Source organism: Trichosurus vulpecula, chromosome 7 (genome assembly GCF_011100635.1).
Source record: "Trichosurus vulpecula isolate mTriVul1 chromosome 7, mTriVul1.pri, whole genome shotgun sequence".
In the NCBI taxonomy this organism is placed as follows: Eukaryota; Metazoa; Chordata; class Mammalia; order Diprotodontia; family Phalangeridae; genus Trichosurus; species Trichosurus vulpecula.
In genome coordinates, this window is record NC_050579.1 from 85484832 (window position 1) to 85505449 (window position 20618).

At 34.3% G+C, this 20618-nt stretch overlaps 1 protein-coding gene across 18 annotated transcripts in view; it reads right to left on the reverse strand.

Moving 5' to 3' along the window:
- The window catches only part of AFDN (afadin, adherens junction formation factor), a 169763-nt gene that overhangs the window by 51515 nt on the left and 97630 nt on the right, over positions 1-20618 (reverse strand). For 11 of the 18 annotated variants that reach the window (XM_036768942.1, XM_036768934.1, XM_036768948.1 and 8 more), the window contains 11 exons: positions 19596-19714; positions 14464-14525; positions 14177-14382; positions 12285-12305; positions 11391-11536; positions 8978-9072; positions 8004-8269; positions 6659-6802; positions 5812-6010; positions 4389-4492; positions 3152-3238 (listed from right to left, as the gene is read on the reverse strand). In XM_036768942.1, coding sequence (XP_036624837.1) covers positions 3152-3238; positions 4389-4492; positions 5812-6010; positions 6659-6802; positions 8004-8269; positions 8978-9072; positions 11391-11536; positions 12285-12305; positions 14177-14382; positions 14464-14525; positions 19596-19714 — 1449 coding nt within the window. The remainder of the gene's footprint in view (positions 1-3151; positions 3239-4388; positions 4493-5811; positions 6011-6658; positions 6803-8003; positions 8270-8977; positions 9073-11390; positions 11537-12284; positions 12306-14176; positions 14383-14463; positions 14526-19595; positions 19715-20618) is intronic. The other 7 variants (XM_036768951.1, XM_036768947.1, XM_036768945.1 and 4 more) reach the window with 1 other exon arrangement.

Below are 20618 nucleotides of genomic sequence, written 5' to 3' on the forward strand. Positions count from 1 at the left end.
CCCCTACTTTTCTCAAAATTCTCCAAGCATAGCTAAGTCTTCTATGACTTAAGTGCAGTCTTTTGATTAATTTTTAAAAATGAAAAGTAATTTCATAATTAGCCTTAAATGTTATTGTTCATCAACATTGCAATTCTTACAATAGTGCCATTACGTTACAACTTAATCTTTGTTATAGGCTATATAAGAATATGCAACTTATATCTTATTTAACAAAGAGTTGCAAATTAGTAGAAATGGTCAGATCAAAATATTATTACTAACAGAACCTCACGATTCACTTATTTTTCATTTTATAGCTCAGTATTTTTAACATAGTAGTCATTTGTTGATATAGCTCAATCCCAATAAAATCTTCTCTTGAAACAAAGAGAAAAGGTTATGCAAAACCAACCAAGTGACTGTATCTGTTACAAGTATACAACATTCAAAATCTCCAATAAACCCCCATCCCTACCAGGTGAGAGTAGGAAGCTATTTTTTCAAATATTCTTTGAAAACAATTATTTGTCACTGAGTTTAACCAGAGTCTAGCTGCATTTCAAGATTCTTTGCATTTATATTATTATAGTCACTGTGTAGTGTTAGAGTTCTGCTTTCTTCACTTTGTGTCCATTCACTTAAGTCTTCTCATGATTCTCTATCTTCAACAATATTCCATTCTTTTGTTTTACTTCCTAGATTTTTGGTACTACAAAAAGTGCTTGATGCGAATATTTTGGTAAATACAGCACCCCCATCTCTTTGATCTCCCTGAGATACATGCCCAATAAGAATCTTGAGAGTCAGAAAGGTTGCAGATGAGGAGGAGCAGCACCCGCTGCCAGCAACAACAGCTAACATTTATATAATGCTCTAATATATGAAAAGCATATTTGATCTTCATAAAAAGTCTATGAGGTAGCTGTAATTATTATCTCAGTTTTACAGAGGAAGAGCCGAGGGTGGCAGGATTGGCATTCAGAATCATTAAGATCTCAGTTGAAGCGCTGCCTCTGTTGCATGCTAACTCCATGACTGCGGGCACAGTGCTTTATCTCTCGATAACCCCAGAAAACACATTACAATATAAGCTGCAGGAACCATTCCTGAGGTCCAAAGAGAAAAGATTCCTCAGCAGAAGTTTACTCTATACCAAGGTCATTTCTCCAAAACAAAAATGTTCACATAATTGCTTTGGTGATTTTTTTCAGAGAACATTAACATAATGAACAACTTAACTTTAAAATGGAAAAGGCTTGAGAGGGATCAATGTATGGTCAATTAATTAGACACATAAGACTGTAAGATTAATATATTTTGTTTTCCTTTGTACCATGTTTCAAGCCATTTTTTACTACCATGACCATACTAATGAAAGGAAAGAAATACCAGGAAGAAAAACACTGACTGAACTGAGTATCATGAATTTCTGGCACGGAACTCATTCAGAATCCCGCTGAAAATTCTATTACCTAGTTGAACCAAGAGTTATCTACGTAGGCAGTTCCCAAAGATAGCTTTCAATCTCTATCTGTAACCTTTGTAAATAGGTATACAACTGGCCCACTCTAAGCCAGTTCAATGCCAAAGAATTGTCTAAACACCTAACTTGTACACAATGAAAATAAATATCATGGAATTATAAAGTTCAAAAGTAATATAAACATATTATTTAGTAACCCCATGTGCCTTCAGGCAGGACTCACCAAGTCACCACGGATAATTGGTGTAATTCTAAAACATACTTTTTTTCAATAGGTAATTGGTGGTAATTTTTTTAATTAAAGGTGTCAGAACAAAAGTTTTTCTACATCATTAACTAAATCAGTTGCCACTGAAAAAGATCCAACATCTAATTTGACAAAGTGAATATAATAATGTAGGTGGGGATTTAAATTACCATGAAGTATTCACAAACTGAAATGTATGTCTTTGATACTGGTGAAATATTGTTGTTGTTCAGTCAAGTGAGTCACGTCTAACTCTCCATTACCCCATTTGGGATTTTCTTGGCAAAGATACTGGAGTAGTTTGCCATTTCCTTTTCCAGTTAATTTTCCAGATGAGGAACTTAGGCAGAGTTAAGCGACTTGCCCAAGGTCACATAGCTATTAAGTGTCTGAGGCTGAACTTAACAAGATGAAGCCTTCCTGCCCAGACCCAGCACTTCTCTAAGCCACCTAGCCAGCCCTAAAAACATTGTACTTACTGTAAATAACAATACTGTAAACACTGACTCGTGTTGGTCTAAACAAAATAAAATTTGTAAATTGCAACTAATAATCCATTTGTTTCCATCAGTATAGAGCAAAAAAGATTTATAACAAATTTATAACAGAAATAAGTTTGTTGTAAAGGAATTTGATTTGCATAGTAATTTCATTCTAAAATATGTAGTGAGTAAACAAAACCATGATCTAAACACCTTGCTAAATACACAATGCTTGGGGCAACAGAGCTGAAGTTCCTGTCACTGCTAAACAAAACTTGAAAGCTTTTAATAAATATTCTAGTACTATAACTTGGCAGGTGTGAACAAAAAGATTATACCACTGAAAATAACATAAACATACTAAAACTGACCTGCTGAGGCATTAAGAGTCATGCTAATTCTAGTCTACCGGTCAATTCTGAAATAGTCCCAAATTTGTGCTTTATCACAGTTAAATATAATTATATAAGGGTCCACAACGTAAGAAGTGGAAGAAAACCATATTTCCTCCTATGTTGGCTCAAATCATCACAATTTTGTTTTATTTTGGTTAGAGCAACCCTCACATTATAGTTAACTGTTAGCCAAATGAGTTGCTGAAGAGTGTCCTATTGTCTGGGAATTATACAAACGCATTTCCTTCAGTTCAGCTTCTCTCCTGGGTGTTACATGTGTGCCTCTCAGTCCCAAAGCAACTGAAGAATGTCTAATCTCTGCTCCAGGACGATACCTGCTATGTAGAGTCAAATGTTGGTTATGTTTTATCCATTATCTAAACAAGTTCACTGGGTTATTTGCACTGACCAAACTTTAACACACAGGATGACTGAACTTGTTGGAGTACAGTAGATTCATTCAGGTAATGCCAATGGACTCTTAAATCTTCCCACACACAACTCTGATCCGCTATGAACTAAAGAATGGACTATAAGAGTAATGTTAATTTTGTTTTCCTACCTTTGCAGCAACAATGCTAAGACCCATTCCATTTTGCTTCTTAAGTGTCACTGTAATTATTTCTGGTTCTTTTCTTAGAGGCTGAGTCTAAAAGACAGCAAATAAATAAGTTTTGTTTTTGTTTTGTTTTTTTTTTCCCGCTAAAGGTAATATATTCAAATTGCAAAGAAAACTGCCAGAAATGCCAAGCCATATTCTAAGATAAATGGAAGGAAAAAAAAGGTAAGAGTAGGATAATGAAAGGCATACATCACTGCAGACAACTAACACTGACTGTATTAGGTAAATGGACAATCATAATTATAAAGTGTTTGTAAACCATAACCATATAGAGGTATTTAGCTAGTAAAAGCTTAATTATAATAGCTCAATTTAAACATGAAATTCCATTTCTTCTTTGATAAGAATTTATTTCTTAAATACATGTTATTTATCCCTTTAAAAGTAAAGTCTTACACTTGGGTTAAAACAAATATGATCTGAAAAGTACAAGATAGGGAAGTCATGGTTGGATAACAATTTGTATGAAAAAGATCTTAAGTTTTAATGAAATACAAACTCAGTATGAGTCAACAGTATGATAAGGAAGGCAAAAATGCAAAGCAACTACATTAAGAAGGATAGCTTCCAGGAAGAGATGATAGTCCCACTGGTCTCTGCCTCGGTTGCATCACATCTTCAGTGCTGTATTCAAGGGCAATGATAAGACAGAAAGTATTCAGGAGGGCAAGTAGTATATTGGAGGGGGTTGAATTTATGTAAGATGAGAATCAGCTGTTGGAATTGGGGCTATTTAGTCTAGAAAGAAAGCAAATCAGTGAACTTGATAGCTACCTTCAAGTATTTAAAAGCCTATTACAGAAAAGAGATAAGACATGCTTGGTTTGGTCCTACAGAAGAGAAGCAAGAGCAATGGGTGGAGGTATCAAAAAGGCAAATTTAGGCTAGATACAAGCAAAAACTTCCTATTATTAAAGCCATCAAAAAGTAATGAGCAGTAAGTAATGAGAACGTAATATATAAATATGGTGATAAACACAAAGGCATATGTATACCCCAAAAGGTGCTTTTAAAACTCTTAGTATTAAAAAAGCTATTCAAAGGTGATTTTTAAAAGCCGTACAGTTGATCTCTACTAAAGGTAACTTTAGGCAAAGGAATGATTTTCATGTATTTTTTTCAATCCGAGGGACATTTATTCCTCTCAAGTCCCACATACGCTATCCAAAATACTTGCCAGTTCAGTGTTCTCCCGCATAAAGTGACTTTCATAATCTGCTCCTTCAAAGTATATTGTCCAAGTCCCTGGTGAACGTGGATGAGGCAATAACCTACAGAACCCTAAAATGGGAAAAGATTGCAAAAAAAAAAATTAAATTATGCCATACATGAAGAGATACTGAGAGTCAAGTGACCAAATCCTTGCTATATAACAGTATTTCATCTTTTTTATTCTCTATCTTCCCATTGAGCAAAAGATTATAGAGGCAGATTTCAAAATCAGATGCTATATACTATAGATCCTATATACCATACTCAATAAATGAAACAAAGTTTACAAAACTAATGAAGCCTTCAAGTTACTGAAGTAGTTCATAGTTCATTATTTTGAGCGGGGGAAAAGGTACTAAATCCATTTGGAGAAATTCAAATGTCTGTCTGTGTCAGAGACCGATAATATAAAAAGTTCTAAATAACTTACTAAATTTTCAGTATTCTCTAGAAAATAAAATTTACTATAGAATAATAAACACCAAAGGATAACAATTCTAATACTTTCTAAGCAGTAGAGCAACCATAAGACATCATTTCTTAGGCTTCAGATCTTGCTGGCATACAAAGTGGTAATTTTCTAACAAATCTTGTGCGGTTTTTTTTTTATCAGAAAGTAAATCACTTCCAAGAAACAAGTGATAATTAATAAGTAAAGGAAAAATATCAAGAGAAACACATCCATTTAAAATGAAGGACAAATTTTATGATATCAAAATCTTTTAGTTACATTTTCAAACAATTACAACTAGGGAAACCTTTAGAGATTACTTAGTTATTTGCAAATACAACAGCTAACCCAGTTCAGATTTTGCCTGAAATAAAATATGTTTTGTTTACCAAGTTGTTTAAACTATCTTTTGTATAATTTGAAAATATTATTTCTGTGGCATTTAATAAAATGTAACATTATCATGACAGAACATAAACAATCATGCAAATAGACTTGTATTTTACATGTTTAAGGACCACATATGTGTGATGTGTCTGTGTTTGTTTTCTCTCATATCACAAAATTTAGAGAACTGTAAGTTGGGACTATGTTGTATCTTTTTAATCAGCTTATGAAGAACTGGGTGTTAAGAAATATAAACAAGCATGTCACTAAAATTACAATCACCTGTGAGCCCTTTAAGTCTCTGTACAATAAACTATACGTTTCTTATTGTTCATCACACATGTAATGTCAAAACAGTATGAGCAAGTTCATCATGTCATAAGACATTCAGGAGAGGTGATGGGTAAATTATGAAGAAAAATTACTCAAGCCAGTGTTTCCATATTTTTCATTGGCCATAACATCATCAGACTATTTGTATTTGTATTTATGGTACAAGCATCAAATACTAAGATACAGGCTAGACAAACAATATTGAGTTTTCATTCACCTCTCTGACACAGTGGATCCAAAAATTCCTGTAACCCATTTGGAACATTTCGGACAACATCACAAGAATAGCCATCCTCTGGCAGAAGAAAGGGTAGCTGAAGATCAGGATCTTCTTCTAATTGCACTTCTCTCCCATCACTACGTGCTAACTCATCAGCTGTATTTTCAGCAACAGCTACTACATTTTCTATGAGATCCTAAATGAAAAAACAGCAAAATTAGGAAGAGAACCTAAAATAGCACAGTTAAAATGTGAAATTTTTGTAATAGAACTAAAATTTTAGGAAACTACAATTTTCATAAAGCTATATTACATATAGGCAGGAAATGATAGACACTACTAAAGTACTCCAGGTTAGATTTACTACTATGCTAAAATTCCTTTATAATGTATTTTAATATCCAAAGATTTGCTACTGAAGAGGGAAAAAAAAAAAAGCAAAAGAATTTAGATCTGTTAGTCTAGTAACAAACCTAATACACAAATGACCTAGGTATTAAAACTACAAATGGGTATTTTTTAATTTTTAAAATGAAGCATTTTTGTCCTTTTCCAAATAAACTGTTTCCAATACAATTTCTTGGTTTCAACTGTGGAGACTGTTGCACGCATATATTTGTGTACATACACACACATACACATACACACACACACACACACACACACACAGAGCTACTTTATATTTTCATACAAAAATATGTCCTGCAAATCATTCTGAGGGCATATTCCAAGTCTATTAAAAAACTCCAAGAAAGACTGAAATTCTAATTTGTTCTTATACTGCAAATTCCTTTTCAAAATAATATTTCATATTCTGCAAGACATATACCCAAAATTAACTTACTGAAGGGATAAAAGGTTCATCTGGTGCACAGTGGTAATTTTGTAATAAGGCTTGAAGTTGTAGTGAATTCAACTTAAAGCAGGTACTGTTAATATTTGGAATATCCTCAGGTGAATATTTATCCATGGTAAGTAGTGTAGTTGCCTAAAAAGCAAGAGATTTTCATTGTTACCAAGACTGATAGTATAAATCATTATCTAGTTAATAAAGTAAAAGTAATATAGCAAAGGTATAAAATGATAGAATTCATAAAGAACTGGCCTCAAAATCAGGATAAGATTATAATTTGCAGAATCAATGCCCATCTGAAGTAATTAAGGAAGTTTCCTTAACAGGAGGTTCCACACACCAATGAAATCAAAGGTTCATAGCCATAGCAACCCTCCCTAATTTCCAAAAAAAAAAAAAAAAAATTCCTAAGTTAATTTTAATAGCAGGGAAGAATAGTCTGAATAAATAAATATTTTTAATTTTAAGGTTTTTGAAAGATTTGCACTTTCATTACCTCTAACAAAAGGGATCCCTCTAGTCTAAAACGTAGAATGAGTAGGTCTTTAGAAGCCCCTTTAAACGAACTTCAATTCACACAGATTATGAAGTATTTCTAACATTTTTTACGACTGTTTTTTAAGTCACTAAAACATTTCCGTGTAATCTGCCTTTTATTTATTAATTTTTCTCATCTTGTAGTATAAAACTAAGTTATGCTAGCCACTAAAATGTCCCCAAATCTTCCATTAGAATCAAAAGTTTTATGGTAACACATTTTCTACAACCATTTGAGTCAAGGAAATATCACAAGAAATATCAACATATACACCAGCATGCCTAGTTTAAAATTTTTTCACTTTCCCCCTATATGTCTGGTTCACCTTTTTGCCATAACATTTAAAATGAAAGGCTGAGAAATTCATAAAATACAAAAGATAATAAAAGATCCAATATGCATCAAAAAGTTTATATCTCAGTTTAAGTAACTCAGCGTAGAATGCCCTTTTCATCTAAGTTACTAATTGTAAAAAGACACACTCTCATCTCTCTAATGCTTAAGTCCTTTCTTTGCAGTAGGTTCAAGACAAGAAAATGATTTACTTTAGTAATCTACAAGGTATTCCAAGAGATTTTTCCACTGTAAAGTAAAATCTTTAAATGCTAAAAATCTTACTAGATGCCACTGGACATAATGACAAAGGATTCAGCAACAGACCTCTGATTTGCTATTATTCACACTTAAACAGAAGGCATAAATCAAAATCTTTTAAGGTAGATTTCTTTTAGCACCCAATCCTGTCCAGTCACCCCCTCCCTGAGAGCTACAAAAAGCCTCCCGAATCCCAACATTTACCTGTACAATTCTGCTAAGATGGCAGTCAGCAGCAAGCTCAAGGCCTTGTTTCTCTGCCCATGCCTCAATATGCCCCAACTGCTGACGGATAATGGCTCCCCAGTAATGAGAACACAACCCTGAGTCTGGGTCAGTAACAAGTCTGTTAAACAGCCACATGTTAATAAAATGAAAGAGCTGAGAGAAGAGTTGAATCGTCAGGGCAGCATTTACTCTGCATCTTCGCAACAATGACATAGCTCCAGTGAGCGTGTGCAAGACATCATCTGTTCATAGATATAAGAAGACAAGGAGGAGATGTTATGAATGAATCCTCCTTCAATCAAAGAATTCAGAAATAATAAAGAAGTTAACTCAGGAAATGTCAATTGTAATACTGGTCAATTCTGGTACATTCCCCTAGACTACACGTTTAGCCTGATTTATAAAACTACAATCACCCAAAAATCTTAACTAAGATCTATATTATTTCAATAACCTGTGATTATATCCATGTGGGAACTCCCTGCAGTGATGCAAAATTGCAATGATGTTACACCTTAGTAACATCATAGCCAAAAAACTTCAAACTTGGTGGCGAAACTTCAGTCTACATGACAGACAATATCTGAAAATGGATTCTTCCATTCCCAGCTTGGTAAGAATTATTAAAGCTTGTGATCTACTGCAATAGTCTGTGGGAACTCAAGGTCATCTCCACACAAATATGAGGCCTTGAAGTAGGCAATCGAGGAAGAAAATTACTTGTAAACATTTTAAAAAATGTTCACAAGAACCGAAAGACCTGGCTACATGAAAAATGAAAAACAGAATTTTCTACATTCTATATTTAATTCAAATCCAGTCAATACTACACATCTTACCCATTTCTAAGATATTTACAAATATCTCCTAGGTGTCAAAGATTGAAAACCACACAAATTTTTAAAGGGATAACAAGAAAATATAGTTTTTAAAAAAATCAGTATTCTAACCTATTTTAGGCCTTTGTAGACTATTTTCTTCAGGATCATCCAGAAAGGCTGGCATGTAGTTATTTAGTTCTGACTGAAGACAATGAACCAAATATCTGAAAAATTATACAAATATTAATACTGTATATAATAAAAAGGATGATAAGTCATGCTGGAGCTTAAAATACAAACACAGATAAATAGAATTTATAAATTGTAAGACCAAAATCTATTTTTATAAATACTAAATTAAGAGTTCTCTAAATGGATGTCAAATATTTTCCATTATTTTCCATTCTAGAATAGAGGTCACCAAAGTAGTGGTCATGGAACTCAAAAGGGTTATGACTTGATCCAAGGGGATTGGTAATCAACCAATCAAAAGCAGAGTAGAGCTACAATTCCACCGCCCTCCATTCTCCCCGCACCCCCCCCCCCCCCCCCCCGCATCCCACCCCCTTATCTCTAACAACAATGCTATTTGTTGTTAGAAAAGGTCTTGATTTCTTTAGCCTGATTCCCATCCATAAGCAGCTTCAGGGGCTGACTTAATAATCAGCTTCTTAGGGCAGTTCTAACCAAACCTAACCTAGGCACCTGAAATAGCCTAAGCAAACTGGCAACACTCTTTCTACTGGTCCCCCACCGAACCAAGGGGCCCTATATCCTTGTCGCCCAGACTGCCACAATATGGCAGATGATGCTTCAGGCCATGGACCAGTAAATGTTAACAAACCCTCTTCTCTTTCCTACTCCAAAAACCTTTCCTTTTTAGATGGGAAAAAATGATCATGCACAGAACAAGCACAAATAAGTAAGCTGTGATTATCTTTTCCCCAAACCCAATCCTCTTCTCACCTACCCTTTTTCCATAATGGAAACCAGAATCTTTTCAGTTTCCAAAATTCTCAACTGCCTCCTAATTCTATACTCTTAACACAACTGAAACTGCTATATTCAAAGTTACTAATGATCTCTTAATTCCAGAATCAGATAGTATTTCCTCAACTTTCTGTAGCATTTGACAGTGTGGGCCACTTTTTTCTGCTTCACATTTCATACTTTCTTATCTAGGTTCAAATATTTGTAGGGCTATAACAGGGAGGCGGTGTTAAGATTGTTCCATTCGGCTGCAGAGGGCAGAAACATGAGCAATGGGTCTAACTCTGATTTGACATGATGAGAGGAAAAACTTAACAATCAGAACTGTTAAAAAGTATAATGGGTTGCAGGGTTCCACCTCCTGGGAGGTCTTCAAGCAGACAATGGGAATTAGTTCATGGAGGGGTTGGCCTAGATGGCCATTTAAATTCCTTCCAACTCTCCAATTCTGTGATTCTATGGATTCTCCTTTTACCTGTCTAACCAGTCTCCTTTGCTTGATCCTCATCTATCTCATGCCCCACCAACTGTCGATGTACACCAAAGATTTGTCCTAAGACCTCCTTCGCTTCTCTCCTGTGTCGTTATCATGGACTTTTCATTTTCTCTTAGTGACATATCTAATCAAGTGCTGAACGTCATTATATCTCCCTCTACAGCATCTCTTGCACCTGTTCCCTTCCCTCTACTCACAAAAGGTCCTACCTTCAGGACCTTTTCACCTTTCATTGGTTTCCTAGCTTCAATTCTTTCTGATGTCCAATCCATCCTCCACAAAAATTATAGACAAATAAAATCTTAGTCAAAAGAAAAACTGCCCTTGGAGTCAGAAAGTCTTAGGCTAAAAGACCCATTTCAGACACATTAGTTGCACGATTCTAGCAAGACCTTTAACCTCTCAGTGCCCCAGACAAATATGTAGGACTATCCCTGTGATCTGGAAAATCAGCATAAAATTTTTTGGCCTTCCCTTGGTACCAGAAGTCCAAATTATTATGGTATTAAAAGATAAAATATGTGGATATTATACAGTATCATACATATAGTTTATGCATTTCTGAGTTTCTGAACTTTTCTGTGTTGTCTGCTGCTTCCACAAAGTCTCCCAAAATTCCCATTTAATTCCTTATGCTGACCCGCAATATATTGAAACCAAGATGGAAAAGTCATGACATGGAAGGCTTAACTGTATTAGTTATAAAACAGCTGCCAGTTTGCAGTAGGGAGGGAGAGAGGCATTTCCTCACCAGGAGCTCCCTATACTGATGAAATCTCAGCCTGGCATAAAAAAATAAGCCTGTTCTCCCCAATATTTGAATTTTTGCTTTCTTTGACATTTGCCATAAAGCAGGCCTGTGGGCTGTATGTTTTATGCAGGCCTGCCTTAAAGTGTGTGACTACTTGTGCATGTAATATACATCCTATAAGTACTAAGAAACAAAAAAGAAAATACTAAATTAGACACTATATTAAAGGTGCTTCAGGGATTTGAAAATGAACATGAATATATACATACATATAATGCTTGAGAAAAAAAGTTTCTTGGTCTTACTTGAATGCCATTTGAACCAAGTGTGCTAAAATGTCCTGGGCATCCAAAGTAATTCGGCTGAGGTCACGGTCCTGCTTAATAAAGTTGAGTAACTCTGATGCATTTGCCATCCAGAAGGCAAGGGCCCCTGCAATATTCTTCTGCTTCTGTAGATAAAACAAATATAAGTAGAAACAGAACCAAAATTTTCCTATCCCACCAAAAGAAAAAAAAGGAGGGTAAGGGGTAAGTGCTATATATAAAGCTTTTTTAAGATAGACCAGTACCTTTCCCACTTCACCAATAACTCAGATACCAGATACTTGCAGATAAATTTGAATTTATTTATAACAATAAAAGTATGCAATTCCTTCAACATTTCATAAGTTGTATTTAACACAATTATATAATTTCTGGATTGCTGTAAGTATGGGGTGATTCTTTTGCATACTGCAATGCCAGGTTTAGCTGTACGCACTATCTGGTGATCTGTCTGTGCTCACGCACATGTTTGCTGTTACCCACCACCACCCTGATACTTCCAGTTACTGGTTTTGACACCAAGCAACTTAGTATCAAGTACTGATCTATCTCCCCATCTCCCGACCACATATGCCAGGCCAGGCAACCTCAGATGAGATCCAAAGAATAGGAACCAAAGATAAACAATAAAGGTAAGAAAAAGAACTTTGGTCATTTCATATCCACACTGAAGTGCATTAAGCAGAAATTATGGAATGCTGATAAAAGTTGCACAGTCAAAAAAGGATTTTAGTACTGCATGTTCCAGTTGCTGAATGAGTGTTATGAACTGTTCAGTCCAGCTGTTGTAGTATTGTATTTTGATATGGAAGCAGCATGAGAAACTCAGCTAAGCCAACATAGCTAGGATCAGTTCCCAGCAGTATATCCTACCTGATCAACCTGGTCTACCTCCTGGAGAAAAACAGACGAAGGGAAATCAAGCAGAACGAGAGAAAGAAACTTGTAAACAATCATGATAGTTTTAAAAATCAAAACACTAATATGAAGGTGCAACATAAAGACAAAACACTTTATGCTCAGTTATTCCCAAATTACAATGTCATCTGTGGTTTGGAGGCAGCTGAGCAAGTACATGCTGTAAATAGTTTATTTTAGGCTCTTAGTACCATAGCAATGAAGTAAATGGTCAATCTGGAGAACATATTGATGATGAATGCATATGAGGTAGGCCCTGCAATTAACACTCATTAAAGAATATACTATCGAAATAGTTTTTCCATGAATCCATAATGAGGAAAGACAAGTTCATTTAATCCACCTGTGCAAGTGTACCTTTAAATACACACAGGTTGATTGTCTACCTGAAGAAAATGACAAATGAGAAAGATGTCAATGAACTATTTAAACAAAAGTAATGAGGATGAATTCTGAAATATATACAAACTATAAATAAATGCTATCACATCCACTTTTCAAAATTTCCAAATAGATAAACTCCAAATGGCAGACTCAAAAATTTAAAAACAAATAATTTGCTAGGAGTGGACATTTTTTCAGTTGTTGCTTTGCTAATTCCATTTGTGGAATATGAACTAAAGATCTAAAAGGTTGTTTTCTAGTTCAAAATGCATAGGGAAGAGCCCATTCAAAAGTATTCTGGTATCAGTAGAGCTTCTTGCTTTGAAGTGAACTTTCGAAAATATGAAAAGAATTAGAGACAAGCAATGGTTTCAAATGACAAATAAAAAGCAAAACCACATTCGTTTAATAAATAAAAAACAATGTTAAGAGAATGCTATGATGATCAAGTGAAGTTGCAACTTTAAAAAATTCATTTCCAGGTTCAGGTAAGGAAATTATCAGCCAACAATTCTAGTCCACGTTTTAAAAACTATTTTCTAATTTTAAAATTCAAACATGCTTAAAAAAAAACTATACAAATGGGCTAATAATTATGAAAGTTCCCAGACAAATCTAATTCTCTAGGAGATAAAAAACAATTCAGTGATTACTCTCTAAACAGTTTAGTTGTTACCCTCTAATTCAAAATCACCTAGGTAAGGAATTCAAATTACTCAGCGGAAAAACAAGCATGGAATTATATAATATGCCATCAATTTAACTTGTAATGATTCATGAAGCATTACATGATATATGAGCCAGTCCTAATGTTGAGAATGCCAAGTGCATTGATGTCAACTTTACAAACTAATTCTGAATAGCTAATTTATTTAATTATAAAATTCAAAGCTTAAAAATTGTAGCCCTTCCTATAAATTCAAGCAGGTTTGAGTTACTATACAACTTTAAAATAAAGCTGTGTTCACTGGTCTGTGAGCAAGGGGTATTTAAACAACTAAAGTAGTCTAACAACAGCTGCCTTCTTTGCTTCCAGTGTTTCTCCCTTAGTTGTTAAAAATTATCTAATTAAATAATTTGTACATAAACTATAGCTTGGAATAAAAGGTGGGAAAAGTTGCTATACCTAGCCCCTCCTCTAGGCATGGGGGCAAGGGGAAAGACAGGAACCTGACAAAATAGTCTCAACAAATAATGTACTTTTAAAAGCATCTTATATTTAGTACCACTGTGAACTCAGAATCTGCCTAATAGGTTCATAAAACTTTCTTTTCTTTAATAGTAGAGGATGGAATGGAAGAAGAAGGAAAAAAACTTACTTTTAAAGTTACATAGTTAATTCCAAGAAAAATAGGTTTACTACCTTGAACACTACAACTTTAACACTTTTCTTCCAAAAATAATCCTAAAAGATTCCCTCAAAAGGAAAAAGAAATGCCTACATACAGCAGATTGACACCCACCTGAATAACTCCTTCCATCATGCTCACCATCTTGTTAACTATCGCAATGACTTTATGAGTACGCTCTGTAGGGCTGATTTCAGGTCTGTACTGGGTTGACAGCACATACCGACATGCCATATATAACACATATGTAGGTGACAGCTTAAAATGCACTGTAGAGCTATTCGTATAATTTATAATAGCTGATAAAAATGAATCTTCAGCTGTGAAAAGATTAAGAAATGAGTATCAAAAGGAGGAAAATGGAACAATTAGTACTTAAACTGAAATTTAAAAATACTTACAACTTTCTCTGAATTCTATGCTTGCAGGAAGTATCAGTTCAGGACCAGGGGCATCCTGAGTTCTAAAGGAAGAAAGGAGATATTCAACAAACCAATTCACATAATTAAAATCAATACCATTGTTAAATGAAGTAGATTTCTTGAGTGCTTTAACTTTTGAATTCCTATACATTTGTCCAAAGTTGAGAAAGACAAGATACTAATATCTTCCTTTCATTTGTGACTCATTCAGAAATGGTGGTAATAGAGTCCAAAGCCACCTTATTACTTTTCTTCATGGAAGTTTCATCCAAGTTGTACAGTTCCATATTGGTACAAGGTCACAGGAGGGACCTGAAACATGCTTCTGCATTATTGATGAACATCCCTTACAATGAGATGAAGAAGGTTTGCACCTGTCACATCTGTGGCTCAAGTAACAATTAACAAGACCAAGAGGGAAAAATGAACCATGTTTTGAATCAGATAAGAGAAAAATACATTTACATAAAATCGAAAGTTTATGTGTAAAGTCAAAGTACTGAGAAGAGACTTTTCCCCATACTATGAACTACATTTTTTTTTCCTATAAGAAGTTGTTGAATCTCTGTTCTTAAAGAAACAGGGATGCATTATATCTTTCAAAGTGAATTCCAATTTTTTTTCCTTTCTGCATGGCTGATTTAGGCTCTCTCCTAATGGAGAGAGAGGAATGAGGAGGGAGGGAGCAGGAGAAGGAAGACAGAGAGAGAGAGAGAGAGAGAGAGAGAGAGAGAGAGAGAGAGAGAGACAGAGAGAGAGAGAGAGAGAGAGAGAGAAACAATCAGATGAATTCTTCCCTCCCACCTCTGAAAATACTTATCTGGAACTTCCCTTGAATTAAATGTGTTTCAGGAAGCCTTAAAGTAGTATCTCTCTCAAAACACTTTCTCTCTCTCTCTCTCTCTCTCTCTCTCTCTCTCTCTCTCTCTCTCTCTCTCTCTCTCTCACACACACACACACACACACACACACAGTTTTTAAGCAATAAGAAAATTCCTATGATTTAGCTGGAACTGACGTCTACCCTACGATAGTTTTTAAGCACACCTGATAGCTCATATAGATTCAGTTAGAGAAATAAGCAATAAGTAAAAATGCTTTGGGCAAAGAGATCGCCATAGAACCCTTTAAAGATCAGTACTTAAAATACAAACTATGTTCTAACAAATTCTTGCTTTGGAATTCGCACATACTAAACTGTCTTGCAAGTAACACAACATTATAAAATTACATACATACTTTATCCTCTCACAACTTCATTTTGTTTTCCACAACTCTCCTAACAGTTGGACCAAGATTAGAACAAATTCATAATGACTAACCTAATTCAATATCAATAAAATTACAAGTCAAATTGCTAACAATCATGAAAAAAATTTAACCATGCCAATGATTGGGTGTAATTTACTTCAAAAAGCTAATAGTTTTAAAATTCTAGTCAAGCTGACAAGTCAGAAGAAAAAAATCTTAAGATGGAAATTCTAAAACTCTACATTTATTAGGTAATATAAAATGACAATTAAAGCCTGGCTGAAAATAAGATAGTACAAAATAATTCAATGCCTTATACTAAAACGAAAGAATGGCAGAGTGGATAGGAGTTAATCTTGTAATCAGGAAGGCCGGGGTTCAAGCCCTACCCCTGACACATAACAGTTATGTGACCACAAGTTGCTTAACCTACCAATGCAACCAGTTAATGAAGACTATATACTGCAAAGGCGTTGTTCTACTGCACCGGTGGCAAAAATGTGTACAAGAGTAGTTCCTAACACCAATTTAATCAGAAATGTATAACATCATCCCCAACTCCACCCCCCATCACTGCCCTCCAAATAAACTCATCAAAAAAGTCTACACAAAAATGAAAACAAGGATTTAAAAACCAAAGATTTAAATACTGCCTCAGCAGACAAAGAAAAACCCAATGCTTACTTTCTGATCTTTATATTCAGCAAAATATTAAAATGAGATGAGTATCAATACACAAAATTTTAGTTATTTAGTTAGACATATTTCCACAATTCAGTTATTTAGAGAAATGGCTAGTTTTTGTATAGTAACAGTAAAAGCCAATGAGAAAAAAATAGTGCTTACCCTTACCAATGAATAGATTAGCCAAAGAACTCGCAGCACTAAAACATTTCTACTCTGGTTTATGCCTCACGTTCATAAACTGAGAACTAAAAATAACTCTAAAGCCTAACTAATCCAGTCCTTTCATTTTTTGATGAAGAAACCAAAGTCCAGAAATTTGTTCAAAATCCCAAAGGTAGTGATAGGTGGGCTTTGAAACTAGGTTTCCTAGTTTCACTATTAAAATGGTTTAGTCAAAAATAGGATTTTCATGCCCCTCCCCCAAAGGAATTGATATTCTTTTTTTGTAAAGGGCAATGATGCAGGCCTTCCACCAATTTTAATATTGCTTTTAACATCAGTAATAACAAAAAAGCAATAAAAACGGGGGTGGGGTGGAGGCAGATGAAAAGAAGAAAAACAGAATGAATACTGCAAATATGTTGCTACCACCATTAAAATTAATTTACCTAAATAAAAAAGTTTGCTATATTCTAAAACGATAAGTCATTAAATTCAGATCTTTTTTGGTTTTTCTCATTTTATATGATCCAACATGCCCCTTTATAGAATGTATGAGTATATTTAAATAAGTTTTATTAACACCTTTTATTTTTAAATATGGGTCATTTCTGGAATTATATGCTATTTCAAATACTAACCCAGCCCCCATGGAAGCCTCTTCTTAACTAAGAAAAACATTTAAGCTAAAATATCAGATACAATGACCTTGTATGACAACATATACAACATTTTCCCCAAGGAGTCTACCCTGTATCTATGCTAAGAGGGAATTATATTTCATCATCAGTTTTCCCGGGCCATTATTGGTCTTTCATTTGTGCCAAGTTCATGTCTTTGAGTATGTTGCCAAGATAAATACAAATGATCTATTTTTAAAAATCATTTCAACCAAGTCACCACATTTGGAAAATAATTTTCGTTTCAAGCAATGACTAAAATATTTAATTAAACATGCAATTAATTAATATGTAATTGCAAGTATCATGCATTTTTCTTAGAGTCACAATGTTAAATTTGTCAGGATAGAAAAAATTTAAATACTCTGGGAAGGAAAAGTGACGGCATTCATCAGCACTATTATGAAAGAGGTGATGAAAAAGAAATTATACAGTCTAGTACAAATGACTCCAAGTCTTGAACAAAAATAAAAGAAATTTAATTTTTTATAAGGTTTTTAGGATTGTGGTAGGTTTCTTTGTCATGTTGTTTGAAAAGGAATTAGTCATTAAAATAAATATGAATTATAATGAGTACATATGTTACATAGAGAGCAATAAGTACTTCTCATACATAGAAAGCAAAAGAAAGGAACAAAAACAGGAAAAAGTTAATCATGAAAACTAGTTTCTTGGAAGTGGGTGAGGTTTATCAGCCTCCAAAGCTCAATCGTTCTATACTACATAAAAGTACTGAACCAAAGATGAGGTTTAATTTTACTTCTGATTAAACTTAAAAGCCTATTTTATATTAGTGTTAGCCTAATGATGTATTTGCATTTCTATGCAGCAATACTCTACCTTAGTACATTCTCTTAGTAATGTTAAGAATACATCCATAGAAATGTTTCTTTTAGGAATTTATCAATCTGACGTGGTATCTTATTGTATTTATACAACTGAAAATCAAAGGAAAATAGATTCAAAGGTTCTGAAAGGGCCTTTGGAGGTCACCTAGTTCAAACCTCCCATCTTACAGATAAAAAGATACCTGAAATACTTAAATAGCATAATTATGAAATATCCTATAAAAAGTCAATCAAAATAAAGAAATAATAAAGTACAAAGGACCTATAAGATCCCAAATGAATCTCTTTTATTAATTTACTGTTTACTTTCCGATTCCAATACAATAATCTTGCAATCTGCAGTGCCCTCTACTGGGAGATGAGAAACAGAAATGTAACTTCATCTTCTGGCACTGACTTGTGACCTTGGGCAAGTCATTCATTTCAACTAACTCTCTCTGCTGATACCAAAAAGGCATGATGAAAACATGTGGTCAGATGTCATTTAAGGGATTATGACTACCCCACTATATAGGGTATAAAGGAACCACTAATATTTAGGCTGCATCTATATACCTATCTTATCCACTCTAATAGATCTATAAGTCTCTTTTGGATAAGGGGCTAAAGTCATTCTTCATCATTACTTATTAATTACTGATTACTAATTACTAATACTCAGCGTATTTGAATGAATGCAGTTGAATGAATACATGCTACCCTCTTTCGGACTCAGAATCATCCAAAGCTCTTGAGTAGCAATGCTGCAGTTTATACTAATCAGTATTCAAAATCCACACCCTGTAATCCAACTGTTATGTTTAAGGTATTATCTTTCCAATAAAAACTTTTTTTTCATATTCACACTGATACAGTATTTTACCCTCTAAACCAGGCTGTCAGAAATGTTTTAGAAATTAAGGGGAAAGAAATAACAAAGGCTTAAGTCCTTATCCATAAAATGAGACATCTGCAGTACTAGATTTTTAAAAAAAAAAAATCAGCCTGCAGTTCCATGTCTTTCTAGCTCATGCTAGAAGGCATGTAATACTGACAATGACAGAAGGTGTTACCAAAAGTTAATTTTTAAATATTTTAAAATTATTTACTTTCATGTTTTCACAAATTAAAGAGCTTTTTTTTACAGTTTAAATGGATTAATTTTGAATATACAATATTCTATAGGAATAAACACTGCAGGATTTTGATTTCACATATGAGATCATGTTAATAAGACAACTATACAGAGTAACCCCTTAAGAACAGCATTAACTGAAAATGTGAATTTTTTGTATTCACTTTGTTAAGTGAAAAAGGAATTATTAATCAGGGGAATTTCTTTGGTTCCAGCAGAATGAAAGCAGAGTTCTCACAAAAATATTGCCCTTAAAATTTAATGAGGAGGGAAACAAGGTAAAGAAATCTCTCTAAATTCAAATCTCAAGCCTTTCTGGAGGAATGAACTGGTTCCTTCTTAAGTAAATACAATGGGCTATAAATTGCTTACCTGCTGTCTTGTCTTCTATAGTCTTGTTGCTGTTCTACTCTGATCATTGGCTTCACCATCCCTCGTTCTGCTGTGCTCGATGCTGATGATATCCTGTCGCTGTCCAGTCTGGTGGTACTCTAAGTCAAAGAGGAAAACAAGAGTGAGTTTAACAGACCACGCAGACCAACCAAGCTTTATGTTCATCATTAGGAGTAAAGAATTGATTCAAGGCTGCCAAAAGGGGAAGGACAAGGGAGGGAATGCAGAGGTAGGGAATGCAGACCAGAAAAATAATACAGCAATGCAGCAGGTGTTCTGACCACAGTGACAGGACATATCTAAGAGCACACTAGCCATTCAAAACATAATAAAACAACTTGCTGCAGCTCCTGACCAAATGCTACCAGGAATTTTAAAGCCCCAAGAGCTACTCTTTTGCACGAAAGGTAAAAACCAGGGCTATTGTTTTTCCCCAATGACTAGATGACTCTAGTAATCCTTTTTTAAAAGGACATATGTATTTTTTAAAATCAAGGCACATCCTGCCAGCTATGTGCAATTACATAGGGTGCTCAGTTGTTTTCTTCAGAGGGCTTCAAAAATCCTGCTAACTAAGGCTCAGGGCACTAACCTGTATTTAGTACTATTTAGTACTAAAATTGGTTCTTCCCAGCCTTATTTTATGTCCTTAAATAAATACAGGGAAAATACAGTTTCTGTTAAAACTGTGTACCTAATACGCAGGATTTTACCAATCTAATTTAGTACATTTAAGTGTCACCAAAAAACATGTTTCTAATGACTCAATAAATATCGAGGAGAATTAGTTATATTAACAAAATGTTGGAAATCACTTTAGTAGGGTATCACATTTTACAGCCAGACAAATAAACAAACCCCTATGATAGACAAGCATCATTATAAAAAATAAAAACAATACAACATCCAATCCAAGTTTACTATGTATCTTCTATTCGGTTAAGTGAGCTATATGTATAGTGTCAAATCCTAAATTCTAAATTTAAACTTAAACCAAATACA